This window comes from Quercus suber, unplaced genomic scaffold (assembly GCF_002906115.3).
Source record: "Quercus suber isolate HL8 unplaced genomic scaffold, Cork oak 2.0 scaffold_358, whole genome shotgun sequence".
In the NCBI taxonomy this organism is placed as follows: domain Eukaryota; kingdom Viridiplantae; phylum Streptophyta; class Magnoliopsida; order Fagales; family Fagaceae; genus Quercus; species Quercus suber.
In genome coordinates, this window is record NW_027069810.1 from 522955 (window position 1) to 538290 (window position 15336).

The 15336-nt window shown below is 34.9% G+C and overlaps 2 protein-coding genes across 3 annotated transcripts; both read right to left on the minus strand.

Moving 5' to 3' along the window:
• Window positions 1-1016: 1016 nt before the first annotated feature.
• On the minus strand, window positions 1017-5017 carry LOC112026417 (MDIS1-interacting receptor like kinase 2-like). Its single transcript, XM_024059098.2, has 3 exons — window positions 2536-5017; window positions 1797-2197; window positions 1017-1212 (listed from the first exon to the last, which is right to left on the minus strand). Exons 1-2 carry the CDS (start codon window positions 4913-4915, stop codon window positions 1812-1814), a joined length of 2766 nt encoding a protein of 921 aa, XP_023914866.2. The 5' UTR covers window positions 4916-5017; the 3' UTR covers window positions 1017-1212; window positions 1797-1811.
• A 1265-nt stretch (window positions 5018-6282) lies between these two features.
• LOC112026419 (uncharacterized) lies at window positions 6283-11964 on the minus strand. 2 transcript variants are annotated; one of them, XM_024059104.2, is made up of 10 exons: window positions 11834-11964; window positions 11398-11658; window positions 10622-10788; window positions 9797-9895; window positions 9591-9659; window positions 9382-9522; window positions 9193-9282; window positions 8250-8417; window positions 6734-6812; window positions 6283-6629 (listed from the first exon to the last, which is right to left on the minus strand). In XM_024059104.2, exons 1-10 carry the CDS (start codon window positions 11907-11909, stop codon window positions 6502-6504), a joined length of 1278 nt encoding a protein of 425 aa, XP_023914872.1. In that variant the 5' UTR covers window positions 11910-11964; the 3' UTR covers window positions 6283-6501. The 2 variants fall into 2 exon arrangements, with proteins under 2 accessions (XP_023914872.1, XP_065616301.1); XM_065760229.1 differs by having other exon boundaries at window positions 11773-11936.
• Between the last annotated feature and the right edge of the window lie 3372 nt (window positions 11965-15336).

Consider the following 15336-nt stretch of genomic DNA (forward strand, 5'->3'; position numbering starts at 1 on the left):
TTAACTTGAAAATGAATTTGTAATTGATGTTATAATACTTGATTTATTCAAAGTATGCCTTGTGATTTACCATTCCATGAGAAAGGGTTTTTCATGTAATTATTTGTGCTTTTGGGTGATTGTCATTTTGCCTTGGTAATTTGGTGATAATATTTTTTGGAGATTGATTAAAATTGTTAACTGATTTTCTCTATTCAAAAGGACTAGATTTAGCTGATTTTCATATAATTGTTAATGGATTTTTTTGAGATTGATTAAAATTGTTAATTGAGAATTGGTCTTTTCATGTGTTGCTGCTTAAGATAATGGCAAAATTAATGACAGGGTGCAAAGTGTAACACGGGTTATAATTTAAAATGGTAAAGTATAATTTTACTCATCTAAAAACGAAAAAATTTAATATTTAACTTATCTAAAAACTAAGGCATATAATAATAAAATAAGTTAGATAATTAAATGAACAAGTGAATAATAATTTGAATCAACAATTAATGGGTTCTCGAATTTGATTTGGAAGAAATTTTTTTTCCAACATAAAAATGGAATATCTATTCATTGAAGGAAATATGTTTACGCCTTGTTCATTGAAGTAACTATTGTACTTCCCGAACATATGATTGGATGACAGTCAAAACTCTAGCGAACAATTAGTGCAACCATCCCAATTCTTGGGCCTTAGTTTTTTTTTTTTTTTTTTTTTTTTTTTTTTTTTTTTTTTTTTTTGAGGGAGAATTTTAACTTATGGCGTTCGCTCCTGATAATAGTTTTTTTATCATTAGACTAAGACACCAATCAGTTTTTGTGTAGACGAGAATTAAACTATAGATCTCTTATTCAACCATCAAAGATTTTACCAATTGAATTAACTAGAACCCACATTCTTAAGCCTTAGTTCGAACAATATCCATACATTATTCATCGTATTATTATGAAAAATAGCTGCATTAACCTAATATTGTCAACTTTTTTTTTTTTTTTTTTTGGTGAAAGACAATATCATTAAAAACAACTAAGGAAAAACACAAGGTTTAGGCTGTTAAGGTACATCCCATTAAGGTCACCCTCAAAAACATCAAGAACGTCCACAAGTGGACTATCATAAAACTTAAAAACATCATTCATCCTAAAGCTCATCCTAGCTAAACCATCAGCACACCGATTCGCTTGCTTGAAACAATGCATAATCCGAACTTGCTGAAACCTTGTTATCAACTGCATGCAGTCATCCAAAATGGGAGAAATGATGTTATTAACATAAGGAAAATCATATTTTTGTAAATGTTGGGATAGCTTAATTTGCTCCAATATATTGAAAATACATTTTATAAGGTTCCTCTGTTTCATCTTCAAAAAAAAAAAAAAAAAAACTTCAATTAAGTTGCAGTAACTTCATGGAAGGTAATGCACATAAAATTCTTGATTTGTCATTTTGGAAATTTGAAATCCAATGAAGCTGATCAGACAATGGCAGCCCGACAAGAAGAAGATTTCGAGAACATTGGTGCTATAACTTGAAGGAAATCAACAATGGAAAACGAGATTAACATGCTTTTGAATTTTGATCACTTAAAAGATTTGGAATTCTTGATGAAATCCTTGCGCGTAATCTAACACAAAGGATGAACTTGTGAATATCCACATTGAAGATGCATTTTGGCTCTGAATGAATGGCAATAGCATAAACAGTAATATTATGATGATGCAATTAGAAAGGAAAATTAATTTCAGTGCAATATTAGTTTTTTTTTGTTCCATTAGTACCATTTTATCTGTCTTTTGACAAATATGATACTCACCCAGAAAACAAAAATTCATGGTTTAGTTTCCATCTGACAAACCATGTAGATTTCTTGATTCCATAGCTGTCTTAGTGAGATTCCTTCTAATGGCTTGGTTGGTGGTGGCTGTTGGACAAGAAATTCTTGAGACACACATTTCATTGTTGGCCGAGACTTTGGTTTGGGGTGTAGGCATGCAAATGCAATTGCTGCAATGAGAACAATATCATGGGCAACCACTTGATCCGGAGGTGGAAGGCGTTGGTCTAACACTTCATATAGCATTGTTTTTTGAGAAGATAGTGACAACAATGATGGCAACATCTCTCTTGGATGCCTCCCAATTAATGTTTCTAGTGCTACCACTCCAAAACTATAAACATCACATCTTTTAGTCACAACCATAGTATAGGCAAGCTCTGCATTGGAGGAAAAAAAAAATTTAAAAGAATGCAATTAACGAAATCAATGATCGTTTTCTTCTTTTATCAATGAGTACTGAACTTCTTTTTTTTGTTCACAATTGAAGGCACAAAATATTGTGAAAAAACTTTTAAATATATGTTATAGCATACAGAGTTCAACGTGCATGTTTATTACACCTTAGTGATACAGCTGTTATAATAACATATTTAGAAAATTCAACAACCATGACTGTTTGGCAAGCCCACTTAGTATCAATTTTCAACCTTTTTTAAACTAAGATGTGGTAGTGAAAAAGATTAATAAATAGGGATCAACGAGATAAATAGTTTACCTGGGGCAACATATCCATAAGTTCCGGCAACTATAGTTTGATTTGAGGAGGCAGGATCAAGGAATCTAGCTGAGCCAAAGTCTGAGACAAAAGCCTCCCACTTCGAGTTCAGTAGCACATTGTTGGTTGTTATGTCTCGATGTACAATTGCTGGGGTGCAATCATTATGCAAGTAAGATAAAGCATGCGCTATGCTTTTAATGACGTTCACCCTCTTTGTCCAATCCAATTGCCCAGCTACAAGATCATTGTTTAGGACACAAAATAGGCTTCCCCTTTTCATGTATTCATAAATCAAAAACATGCATTGCTTGTGTAAACAAAACCCATGAAGTTTGACAATGTTCTTATGTCGAATTTCTGTTAGCATTTTCACCTCATTCTTGAAACTCTTGTCAAAAGCTGGATTCTTAGCCTCAAAACAATGAAGTTTCTTTAAGGCAACCACTTTGCCATTGGGCAATCGTGCTTTGTAAACACTACCATAACCACCTGTTCCAATACAGTATTTGATGTCAAAGTCCTCTGTTGCTTCAATGATGTCTTCATATGCAATTTTTCCATCATAATTCCAAAAGCAGAATATGTCGCCATTCTGTTTCTCTCTTGCCTCAGATTGCTTATTCTTCTTCTTCTCTCTTGCCTCAGATTGCTTATTCTCAAACTTACATAGAGAGAATAACAAACTTCCAACTAATAAGAAGACAAGGAAAGTTACGATGGGAAGAGGAATTGTTTTGGGTTCCATGACTTTCTTGCTTTTTCCATTGTTCATGGAGCCAACTGGTGGGGAGGACGGAATGCAAAGAGGGCAATCTGCATTGGTAATGTGTAAATCCTTATTCCCCATTAATGACTCTGGTGGAAGATACTTCGCTAAAGCTTCTGGGATTGTACCATTCAGAAAATTGTAAGACAAATTTATTTTTGGCTTGTTAATGAGAGAAAAGGGAATGTTACCAGTGAGATTATTGTAGCTGAGATCCAGGGTCAATAAGTTTGTCAAATTTCCAAGATATGAAGGGATCTCTCCACTTATAAGGTTATGACTGAGGTCTAAAGTGGTTAGCAAGCTAAGGTTAACAATTTGAAAGGGAATGCTTCCATTTAAATTGTTGTGCCTCAATAACAACTCCTCCAACATATCCGAAAGTTGAGTTGGGATGGGACCGATCAGCTCATTTTGGGACAGGTCTAGAGCAGAAAGAGAGTCAAGTTTTTCTATACCAAGAGGTATCTTGCCAGAAAGTTTGTTTGAAGAAAGTTTTAGGTTTTTCAGGTGCGTTAATAGAGTAAGCTCATACGGTATAATGCCAGATATGTTGTTGTTTGATAGGTCAAGGTCCTCCAAAAGGTTATTAAATTCAATTTGACTGTATATAACACCATCTATTTGGTTTGAATGAATGAAGAGAGCTTTTAAATTGGTTAAAGCACCAAAGGATGAAGGAATTGGTCCACTGAGCCTATTAACACTGAGATCCAAGAAAGACAATTTGGTCAACATCGCTATCTCTTGGGGGATGGAACCTTCGAGTTTGTTCGAACTAAGGGACAGAGTTTTTAAATCAGATAAATCACCCACAGCTACAGGGATTAGGCCAATAAGTTCATTATTATCGAGGCTCAAGTGACTGAGTTTTCTTAGTTTGGCTATTTGGGGAGGAATGGACCCGTTGATATGGTTGGAACCAAGAGACAAATGGGTCAAACTGGTTAAGTAACCCAATGTGTAAGGGATTAGACCAGTGAGCTTGTTATATGCTAGGTCCAAAGAAACCAGCTTCTTTAGCTTTCCTATATTTGAAGGAATGGTACCATTATGGTTGTTTGAATTGAGGTGTAGCCCTAGAAGGTTATTCAAATTCCCGAATTCTTGGGGAATGAGACCACTGAGTTTATTGGAAGAAATATCAAGCATTTCTAATTGGGTAAGAGTTGCAAGAGAAAGAGGTAGCTCACCTGTAAGAGAATTCCTAGACAAGTTAAGGTGCTTGAGTTTTGAAAGAGCACCTATCTCTTGCGGGATGCAGCCCCCAAGTCCAGTTCCAGCAAGACTAAGATTTCCCAAATTTGGGAAGCAAGAGAAGTTGAATTGACTGAACTTATCTCCCACCTGGAACTTTTCTGCAAGGTCAATCTCTATGATGCTTCCAGCTTTATCACAAGTTATACCGAGCCACCCCGACCCGCAACGACTTGAAGTGTCGTTAGTATGGTCACTCCACCACCCACTCTCAAGTAGAGCTTTTGCTTCCAGATCAAGTGCTGAAGATTCAGATGCTGCCACTAATGTGGTTGTAGTAACCAAACTAGCAGCATAGGCAAAAACAAAACTAAGACCTACAGCCATTATGGAAACTGAAATGGAGTGTGTCATGCTTGTGAAGTGTGAATTTGCTTTGTGCTTGTGAAGTGTGTAGTTGCTCTGTGTGCTACTTGTGACTCGTCATGGAGTTTTTAATACGCTATACACGTACTGTAAGTCATCCGAGAAATTTCCCAGGTAACTTCGTGTGATGACTTTCGAAAGTTCAGGTCTTCTAAATTATTGAGAAGAATCCAACTAGTGGAAGAATTTCCGTTGCCATCAATTTCATGGTGCAATAATGACAAATTTTGTACATATCTCTCTCTTTTTTCTTTTGTATTTAGTATACTTTTAATGGCCTTGGAATCTTGTTGAAAGACATCATCCACTCCTTTCTTTCACATTACAATTTCCAATATGAATTCCTTGGGTGCAACCATAACTCCCATCACATGCTCTGACACTGCGTTACACTCCTTCAAACTGCTAAATTGAGGACTGGGCTGATGGCCCACATCCAAGTCACTGGTCTTCAAAAGGCCATAGAAATATCCCAGTTTGGGTTCTAATCTAGAGCTGTAAATATTTCAGTTAAATATTGCAACTATTTAAAAAAAAAAAATTTATTTGGAATTTTGTTGATTGCCTTCATTGAAATTTGGTTAAAGTATGGTCGTTTTTAGGGGGAAAAAAAAAAAAACACTTAAAGTGAGACCTTAAAAAATTGCAGGTGCACAAATAACCTAGAAAGCTAAAAGAAAAGGACGTTAACAAACTGACTCAAAATAAACATGTCAGATTTCATTATCAATAAAAGTTGAAGTACAACATTTGGCTAAATAATACAATTAATACAAATGCAATTCCATGAGGAAATTTATCTTATTATCTCAGTCAGGTGCATATGTAAGATTTCAACATTGTCGGTTATCCCTATTTGCATCGTATCTGCAAGTATTCATGAACAAATTTCACTTACAAAGTAGTAATCTTGCTTGCTCAATTCTCAACAATAAATTCTTGAATTTATATTCCCGTATGCTTGAATTTCTCAACAATCTTGCTTGCTCAATTCTCAACAATTCCATCACATGCTCTGATACTGCGTTACACTCCTTCAATCTGCTTAATTGAGGACTTGGCTGATGGCCCACATCCAAGTCACTCGTCTTCAAAAGGGCATAGAAATATCCCAGTTTGGGTTCTAATCTAGAGCTGTAAATATTTCAGTAAATACTGCAACTATTTTTTAAAAAAAAATTTATTTGGCATTTTGTTGATTGCCTTCATTGAAATTTGGTTAAAGTATGGTTGTTTTTTATTAAAAAAAAAAAAAAATGAAAAAGAAAAAGGAAAGACTAAAAGTGAGACCTTAAAAAATTGTCGATGAACAAATAACCTAGAAAGCTAAAAGAAAAGGATGATAACAAACTAACTCTAAATAAACGTGTTGGATTTTATTATCAATAAAAGTTAAAGTAGAACATTTGGCTAAATAATACAATTAATACAAATGCAATTCCATGAGGAAATTTATCTCATTATCTCAGTCAGGTGCATATGTAAGACGTCAACATTGTCGGTTATCTCTATTTGCATTGTATCTGCAAGTATTCATGAACAAATTTCACTTACAAAGAAGTAATCTTGCTTGCTCAATTCTCAACAATAAATTCTTGAATTTCTATTCCCGTATGGCGGGCCCCTCCTTGTACTCTCAGCATAACTTCATCTCCAACTTTAAGTGATGTCACAGGGATTGCTGTATTTTGATGCCCAGTTTCTACAGAGGATGAGCAGAAAATTTCAACTCTTATCATATAATGGATACACATATTGAAATAGATAACTTCACACTACAAGAAACCAGTTGCTATGGTCTTATACCTTGGCAGGGACAGACAAGGGGAACTGTTTCTGCATTCTGTAGAAGGATACTGTAAATAGTTTGAGTATCTAGATCTCTCTGCAATAGACCAAGTTTAATATAAATTAAGAATAGGCAGTGGTAAACATAAAGACTAAAGATGTATCAAATCATATGACGTTCCTTTTCCTGCATTATTTTGACAACAAAACATAGAAGAGCTCGGTTCAGAAGTCACAATGGTTCAGGTGAAAAACTTAGTAACTTCATCCCTCCATACACACCAAAGATATACATCTTTCAGTCTTATGAGATTCCCCGTACATTCTTTCCCTTAATGAATTAATACTTTTCAGGGATTGCATGGTTTAAAGAAAGCTATTTCTAGATTTACTGAAAATATGCAATTAATCACACTCTCTCCTTTTTTATAAGTACAATTAATCACACTCTTAGATACAATACTCCCTATTTACTCTAAATAAACTGCAAACCATTATAATAGTAAGCAATCTCTTAGATTAAATATCAGTAAGTTATTGCCACTCTTCTATACAGAAACTCTTTTTTATTAGATACAGCTCGACGCTATTAACTTAATCTTCCACAACCTACCAGCAAACTATACTGCAGTTCTGTCATTAAATGTTATCCACTTTTTGTTCTTGACCACCTAAATCACAACATACTATCTTGATGACATTGCTGCAATAAAAAAATATATAAATGTTTACTTGACCACTTCCTATGTCAGTTTCTGCACTTTTGCGTACTACTTCAGAGCAAATGAGTCTAAAGTACCCCGCATGGCATGGATGTTGTTAGGATTTTTGGTGTTGGTTAATTCCATGACAAAGTTTGCTTGTAATCATTGAACAATTTCCACCTGTGTTTGTATGGTGTAATTGAGGTTGAAGACTAAAGATTGTTGTTCACTGTGCAAGTCTGCAAAATTCACTCAAGAGAACTTCATAATCAGTCAAACCAATATAATAATAAGTTGGACAGAAAATTTTGCCAGTCATTCGGTCAAGTGAATCCTTTTAAGGAAAGCACTGACTTGGGCTTTCAAGGTAGCTTTTGTGGCCAATCTTACCTCAAACCCCACACCTTTATATACGACAAATCAAACTCTAATTTACTAAGGAAGATGCCAACAGAAAACATTGAAAAGCCTAGATACCTTGATTAAGGTTGTACTATGGAAGATGGCAACACAACACCTTTATATGCAAAAATCATCTGATGTTTATCTTCTACTTGTTTATTCATGATTAATGTTGTGCTTAAATTAATTAACTACCTGGACTTAATCTTGAATCGTTAATTAAAATTGGTAGTAAGCTGTATTAGGGGTCTAAATGCATTTTGCAAATGTACTTAGTAATAATTGTTGAACAATTAATGCTATCATAGGCAGTGTGAACTTGAGCAATTTCAGCATGTGAAATAGCACCAACCAAAATGAACAGTCATTGGATTAGAAATATTATCAGAAGACCAATTTCTTTCTTCCTTACAGAATTTAAAACTAACCTTCGCCTCCACAAGAATCAGTGGTCTGGTCTCTATCTTCACACGCCCAACTATTGCAGTTCGCTGTTGACCTTTTTGATCAACCACTATCACCTCTTTTCCTGCCTTCAACTCAGAAAGGTAGGAGGTCTTTCCTCCTGGAACAGCAACATAGGCATGTACTGGTCCCTGTAAAATTTCAATATACTTGGTAAATACAGCTGCATAAGAATACAAGAAGAGTAGATCCAAAAAATGGCTCTGACAACCTTCCAGTACTTTGGTGACTGGAAGATTGGAACATGAATTTGTTGCCTAAATATATTTTTTTCCTAATTTCCCAAATGGCAGTAACAAACTTCTTTTATTCCTGGAAAAGAGCTGGCTGTTCATGGTAGCATGCCTTATACACCAACATAAAGAAAAAAAATAGGGACCAAGATTCAACACCCATGCCAGCCTTCAAAACACAAGCTTTGTAGATCTCACATGCTGAGTTGACAGAGTCATTTCACAATTCCAAATTATATAAAGAATTGGTGGGGAATATACGGTAGTTGGATTTTGCAGAGAATGAAAAAATAAAAATAAAAAATAAAAAATTTATCTAGACTTCCACAGTATTTGAATTGAAAGGTATGCAATGTACATCTGAGAAAACAACTGACTCGTAAAGAATTGTATGAAAAACATTACAATTAACAATGATGTAGGAAATGGAACAACTTTTCCTTTGAATGACTCCAAACAGCTGCTTTAAGGTTTTTGAGACAATGCTTAAGATTAATAAGCAAAAAAAAAAAAAAAAAATTGTAAATTGGATGTGCTGAACTGGGACACCATTAGCTTCACTATTGAACTGACAACTGATGTAGCAAACCTTTGGGATTAGAGTGCTTGCCAAGATTTACAAGAAAACCTTCATCATAATATCAACTCTAAAAAATCCAAGGCCAAAACTTACTGCATTGACACGAAAAGGTCTGCTGGCAATGTAATTTGACTCCAAACATTCTGAGTGCACAAGGAATAGTCCTCTAGCAAAAGATCCAACCTGAGAAATAAGTGGGCCATACAAATGAATGCATCCCATTCAATTAGCACAATAATAAATCATGATTGTAGAATTACAGATGAGAAAGTGGAAGCATACCAGAAGCCCTTCACCTGGTCTCATAAGGCTACAGAGATCTACACAAACTCGATCCCCCATTCCAGCTACTTGAACTCGAGTTACAGTAGCTTTGGTCAGGCTCAAAAGATTGCTCACTTCATCTCTTCTGTCAAAATAGTCCTGATAATTTTTATATGATAAGAAGCAATGCTTCACTACTCCACAAGTCCCAACCAAAAATGAATTACCTTTAGCTCAAGAACAGCTTCCACATCCTCAACTTTTAAAATAACACCACCTAGGCCTTGCTCTAGGGTCTACAAAAAGAAGAATGAATATGAAAAGGATCTTAGGATGTATCTAAATAGACAAATTAACAACTTAGATCATCTAAGAAGTCCTTCAAAAATGCGAAGTTCATTGTAGCCCCAATGTTAGAGAATCTTAATTGTACCTCAAGGAAGATTTGAGCTTCAGAGGGAGTTTTTGATATGGCAAACACTGTTGTTTGACTGTCCTGAAATGCTGCAACAATATTCTCTGCAGGAATAACCTATGAAAAAAAAATAGGACCAAGTGAGAAGTAGCATTGCATTTAAAAGGAGCAGGAATCAAGATAGGTTCATTGAATAATTGTGACAGAAAGTGCTACAAAGATTATGTAAGCGATCGCTGATCAAAACAATTTATGAGTGTTATCATATAATGCACATGTGCTGTCATGACTGTAATATTGAAAGGGGGATTTAAAGCCACCCCCTCCCAATGATGCCTTTGTATATGAATTGTGCAGATTGATGAACAGGAAGTTAGGAGCAATGGAAGAAAACACTAAAGCCATCTGGTGTCCTAATGTATGTAAGGAAAGTCCCAGAAGTTTTCACTAAAATCATTGACATAAAGTAAAATTTCAGTTAATTCAATTAAGTCAGCCCACGCTTAGCTATGAAAACTGCAATTCAACAAAGTATCATCTATTAATGAATTCCAGATGATTATCTTACTCCCTCATCAATCCAGGGTAGCATTCAAGTCAGTAAGCAAGTGGCCAAGACTTTGCAGCCATGACAAGATTTCAATGTTCTTATTACCAGTACTAACAAGAAAGAGTTATCCCCAGCCACTGATATTTTAAGACAATGGTAAACTTCATTTCATTCTAGCTCAAATCATACGACTGAGATAGTTGACATGCAGTACTTGACTGCCAATATAAGAACATAAAAGAAACAAATCTTATATGATATAAATTATCTTCAGCAGTCAGCAACAGGCATACCTGCCAATCTAGTAAATTGATAACAACATTCTCCTCCTCCCCTTTTGCTGGTTTTAGCTGCAGTAATTCTTGTGGATTTGAAACCTCAAAAATTGTGGCAACCCTTCTATTCTCATTATCAAAAATCCCTCTCTCTTCAACATAAAGAGGACATATCAACGCAATCACTGTAAACCTCACAACCAAATTTACAATCTAAGATTCCATAATTCACAACACTAACAAGCAAAAAGACTAGTTTTGATAAAAATATAATGAAAATCTCCAACATCCACACATTGGTGATAAATTACCACGTCCTAAAATTTTAAGCTATTCAAAACGTGGTGAATTTAATCTTTTAACCACTATTATTTTAAAACTCTCCCTCACATGCCCTATCTCTCCCTTAATAGGTGGGACACAACATGAGATTTTTAAATTTTTAATTGGAAAGTAGAGTGGATAGAGGGTTCAACTGCCACTCTGATACCATGATAAACTACCAATTGTCCTAAAGGCTTAAAGTGTGTGAATTCAATCATTTAACCATTATTATTTTAACAATGAGTCAAAAAATACCCATCTTTTCTAACAGTTTTCCTAAAAGCCTAAAGTGTGTGAATTTAATCATTTAACCACCATTATTCCAACAATAAGTCACAAAATACCCATCTTTTCTCTACCTGGTGTCTATCCAAGAAGCATAGAGCACAAAACTACACAAAACAAAACTATAAGCTGATTGTAATCTACTAATACAAAGAAGAACAAGAGGAGGGTCCTAAGGAGCTTACAAGACCACTCATTGGCAAGTTGTCGATGCTTGGACGAGAAAACGAAAGTATTCCATCCTCTCTCTACAGAAGCCGTCATGACCTCTTTGCTTTCTGTCCAAATCCATACCCTCTTTGAATTTTGGTACGACCCAGAAGAAGAATGAGAAGCACACATTGCAAAACTACAACTTTGGCCTAATTGGGTTTCCTTACAATTACTGTTACCATTCACTGAACGATGCTTGACCCAAGAATTTGATCTGCAAAGGTTCCATGTATCTGCCAATACTATTCAGTTTAACCAAAAGTACTCGAAACTATCATTAAAAAGAGAGATAGGAAGTGGGAAAGTTGAGAAACTTGGAAATTATAGTATAAGTAGATGGGATTTACTCAATCAACATGCAGCTTGACATAGTTCAGAAAAAACTAAATGTTGAGCAATGGAAGGTACCTGAATTGAGAGTCAAGTAGGGGAGGTGTGTGAGTGTGAGGGTTTGGACCAAAGGAGCTGAAAAATACACAACCATTTCTCAGAGCTAATGTTTTAATGTTTGGGTTTGAGGAGGAGGGGAACATACAAACAGTTTTGATTTTTGATTCGAAGGTTTTTTTTTTTTTTTCCCTCAAGTGAGATTTGGTAAAGTTGGGTCAGTAGCCAATGAAGGCCTGCCATATCAGGCACAACTACTTGAGAGGCACCAGCTTGAAGCATTTAGAATAAATAAGTTTTACTGACTCATACGTTAATAAACATGGTAAGAAAATTTTTATTGAAAAATGGAAAAGTGGTTAACTTTTTTAATAGTTTTTTTTTTTTTTTTTTATAAATTTTTTTAAAATAAATTATTAATGTATTTTTTAAGAATATACATTAACAAAATTTTTATTGAAAAATGAAAAAGTGATTAACTTTTTAATAGTTTTTTTTTATTTTTTATAAATTTTTTTAAAAATAAATTATTAATGTATTTTTTAAGAATATACATTAACAAAATTTTTATTGAAAAATGAAAATGAAAAAATGATTAACTTTTTTAATAGTTTTTTTTTTATTTTTTATAATTTTTTTTAAAAATAAATTATTAATGTATTTTTTAAGAATATACATTAACTTAAGATGGTCACGAGACATGTTTAGAGCGGATTGCCCCAAACCCGATTTTAACAAACACCTTTTCAACATAAGCCCATCTTGTAAAATGTTCCCTAATGGAAAAGTGCTTGGTGACCAAAATGAAAATGCCTGAAAATGGTAAGTTCATCTATAAAGGTGTAAATGCTAATTACAAATTCAACTTTTTTCAATTCAGTGTCATTAGTTGTATGACTCCTTGTAAAATTTTTAAATGAAAATAAACCAAAAAAGAAAAAAGGAGGAATTAATAATCACAAAAGTTTGGACAAAAAGGAGATCCCAGTGGGTAGTAACCTATGAATGAGTGCTCTTCAACCTCCCATATCCCATGCTTCAATCCTGCGTTAATAGTCTCTCTTTCCAAATTTGGTACTCAAGTCACAATTTTCCACAATGTCGCAATGAGACATTGATAATTAATTACAAAAATGTCAATCTCAACTAAGAATCTCCCTTATCCCTACATGTAGGGTATGGGCCAAAATTTGTTGCTGATTGTTACTACGATAAATCTTAGGGACGGCCAAAACCCTTTAGTACACGAGCACGGAAAAAAAAAAAGAATGAATGAGGGAGATTCCTTAATAGGATTGGTGTTTTTGTAATTGATTCTCAAAATCTCATTGCAACATTATGGGAATTTGTGGCTTGTGAGTGCCGAATTTGGAGAGATGAAGGACTGTTAACGCGTGATTGAAACATAGGATATGGGAACTTGAGGATCACTCATTCATAGCTCATTGCCCATTGGTTGCTCCAAATTTTCTGTAAATATTGATTTTTCCTATTGTTGAAGACAAAAGCATTGAAAACGATAGAAGAGAAGAAAGATTGAAGAGTGAAACGACAAAGGCAAGAAGACACTTAAAACGGGGAGTTTTGATTAATGAACTCACACAAGCCACACGTGCAAAGGAAACACAGAATTCGATTAGAGAAGAAGACAGCTGTCAAGTTACAATTGTTTAGTTATTTGAAAAACAATTAGCTATTTATGCGCCTGAAGCAGTGTTCTGTTTTGTGATTGTATATAAGTAGCTTTAGTTGGTAATTATTATTTTGATTTTTTCTGTAACTTTCATTCAGTCAATGAGAATTTCAGTTTTCTTCAATTCTCTGTCGTTTTACATGGTATCAGAGCTCGTTTTCTCTCATTTTCTCTCTTGCCAAACAGAAATTTTCTTTTGATTTTCTTCATTCTCTTAGTCTCTCATGGCTTCAAATTCGTTAAGTGCACCTTCTTCCTCACGTCACTTGTACCAACTAGAAGTGCAGCTACGGTAGATGAATCTACTAATAACCCTTTTTTTCTTGCCAGCGTATGAAAATCCTAGTTTGATTCTCACATCTCAACCTCTCACTAGTCCTGAGAACTACATGACCTGGGCGAGATCTGTGTTTCTGGCTCTAAGTTCCAGAAACAAGTTTGGATTTGTCAATGGTTCAATTTCAGAACCAGATCCAACCTCACCTTTGTTCAATTCTTGGAATAGGTGCAACACTACGATCCTATCATGGCTAACCAATTCACTCAGTCCCGATCTTAAGGCTAGTGTTATGTACATCAATTCAGCAAAAGATTTGTGGATTAGAATAGGTTATCTCAAGATAACACTCCAAGATTGTTTGAGCTTCAAAAGGAGATTTCACATTTGGTTCAAGGATCACTCTCAATGAGTTCCTATTTTACCAATTCAAGACTTTATGGGATGAGTTTGTGAATAATCAACCTTTCACAGTTTGCAATTGTGCTTGTGTTTGTGGTTCTAAGTCATCTTAGCTAGATGCACAGCATAAAGAACATGTTTTTCATTTTTTAATGAGTTTGAATGACAGCTATGGGATTTTGATTGGGCATTAAAGGTTACAAGGTTTTTGATATTTAGTCCAATGTAGTTTATATTTCTAGAGATATTATCTTTTTTGAAAACATATTTCCTTACGCTAAGTGTTCTCAACCTTCTACTTCCTATTTGGATGATTTTGTTTTCCCTCATACTACTCCTAATTCTGTCTTTGTTCCATGTTCTTCCTCCATTCCTCACTCTACTTCTCTTCCTATTCCTCCTCTCCCTGACCCTAGTTCTCCCTCGATTTTTGTTTTTGTTGAACCTGTTTCTGTTGATCCCATTGGTCTTGTAGATCCTAATCCTTATTCCCAGTCTTGTGATCCTCTCCCTTGTACTTCTAATTCCCTTGTTCCACTTAGGAGGTCCACTAGAACTAATAATCCTCCTTCATACTTGTCAGATTACTCTTGTACATTTGTTAGTACCAAGCCTAGTTCAGGTATGCCTTATGTTCTTTCTGATCATTTAAGTTATTCACACCTTGGACCTGCCTTTCATTCCTTTCTCATGGTTGTCTCTACTGCTCCATCAAAGCCTGTCTCTTTTCAATAGGCAATTCAATTTCCTGAGTGGAGGGCTACCATGGACAAGGAAATTGAGGCTTTAAAGGTGAATAATATTTAGACTTTAACCCCTTTACCTCCTGGTAAGTCTGCCATTGGCTGCAAGTGGATTTATAGAGTTAAATACTTACTTGATGGTACCATTGAGAGGTATAAGGCTAGACTCAAAGGTTTCACTCAAAAGCATGGGCTAGACTACTCAAAAACTTTCTCTCCAGTTGCTAAATTAGTCTTAGTTAGGATTATTTTGTCATTGGCTACTGTGAAAGGGTGGTTTCTTTACCAAATGGATGTGAATAATGCATTTCTTCATGGTGAATTGCTTGAGAATGTTTACATGCGTTTACCACCTGGCTTTCACAGCAAGGGGGAGCATCATTTGGTTTGCAAACTAAATAAGAGTCTC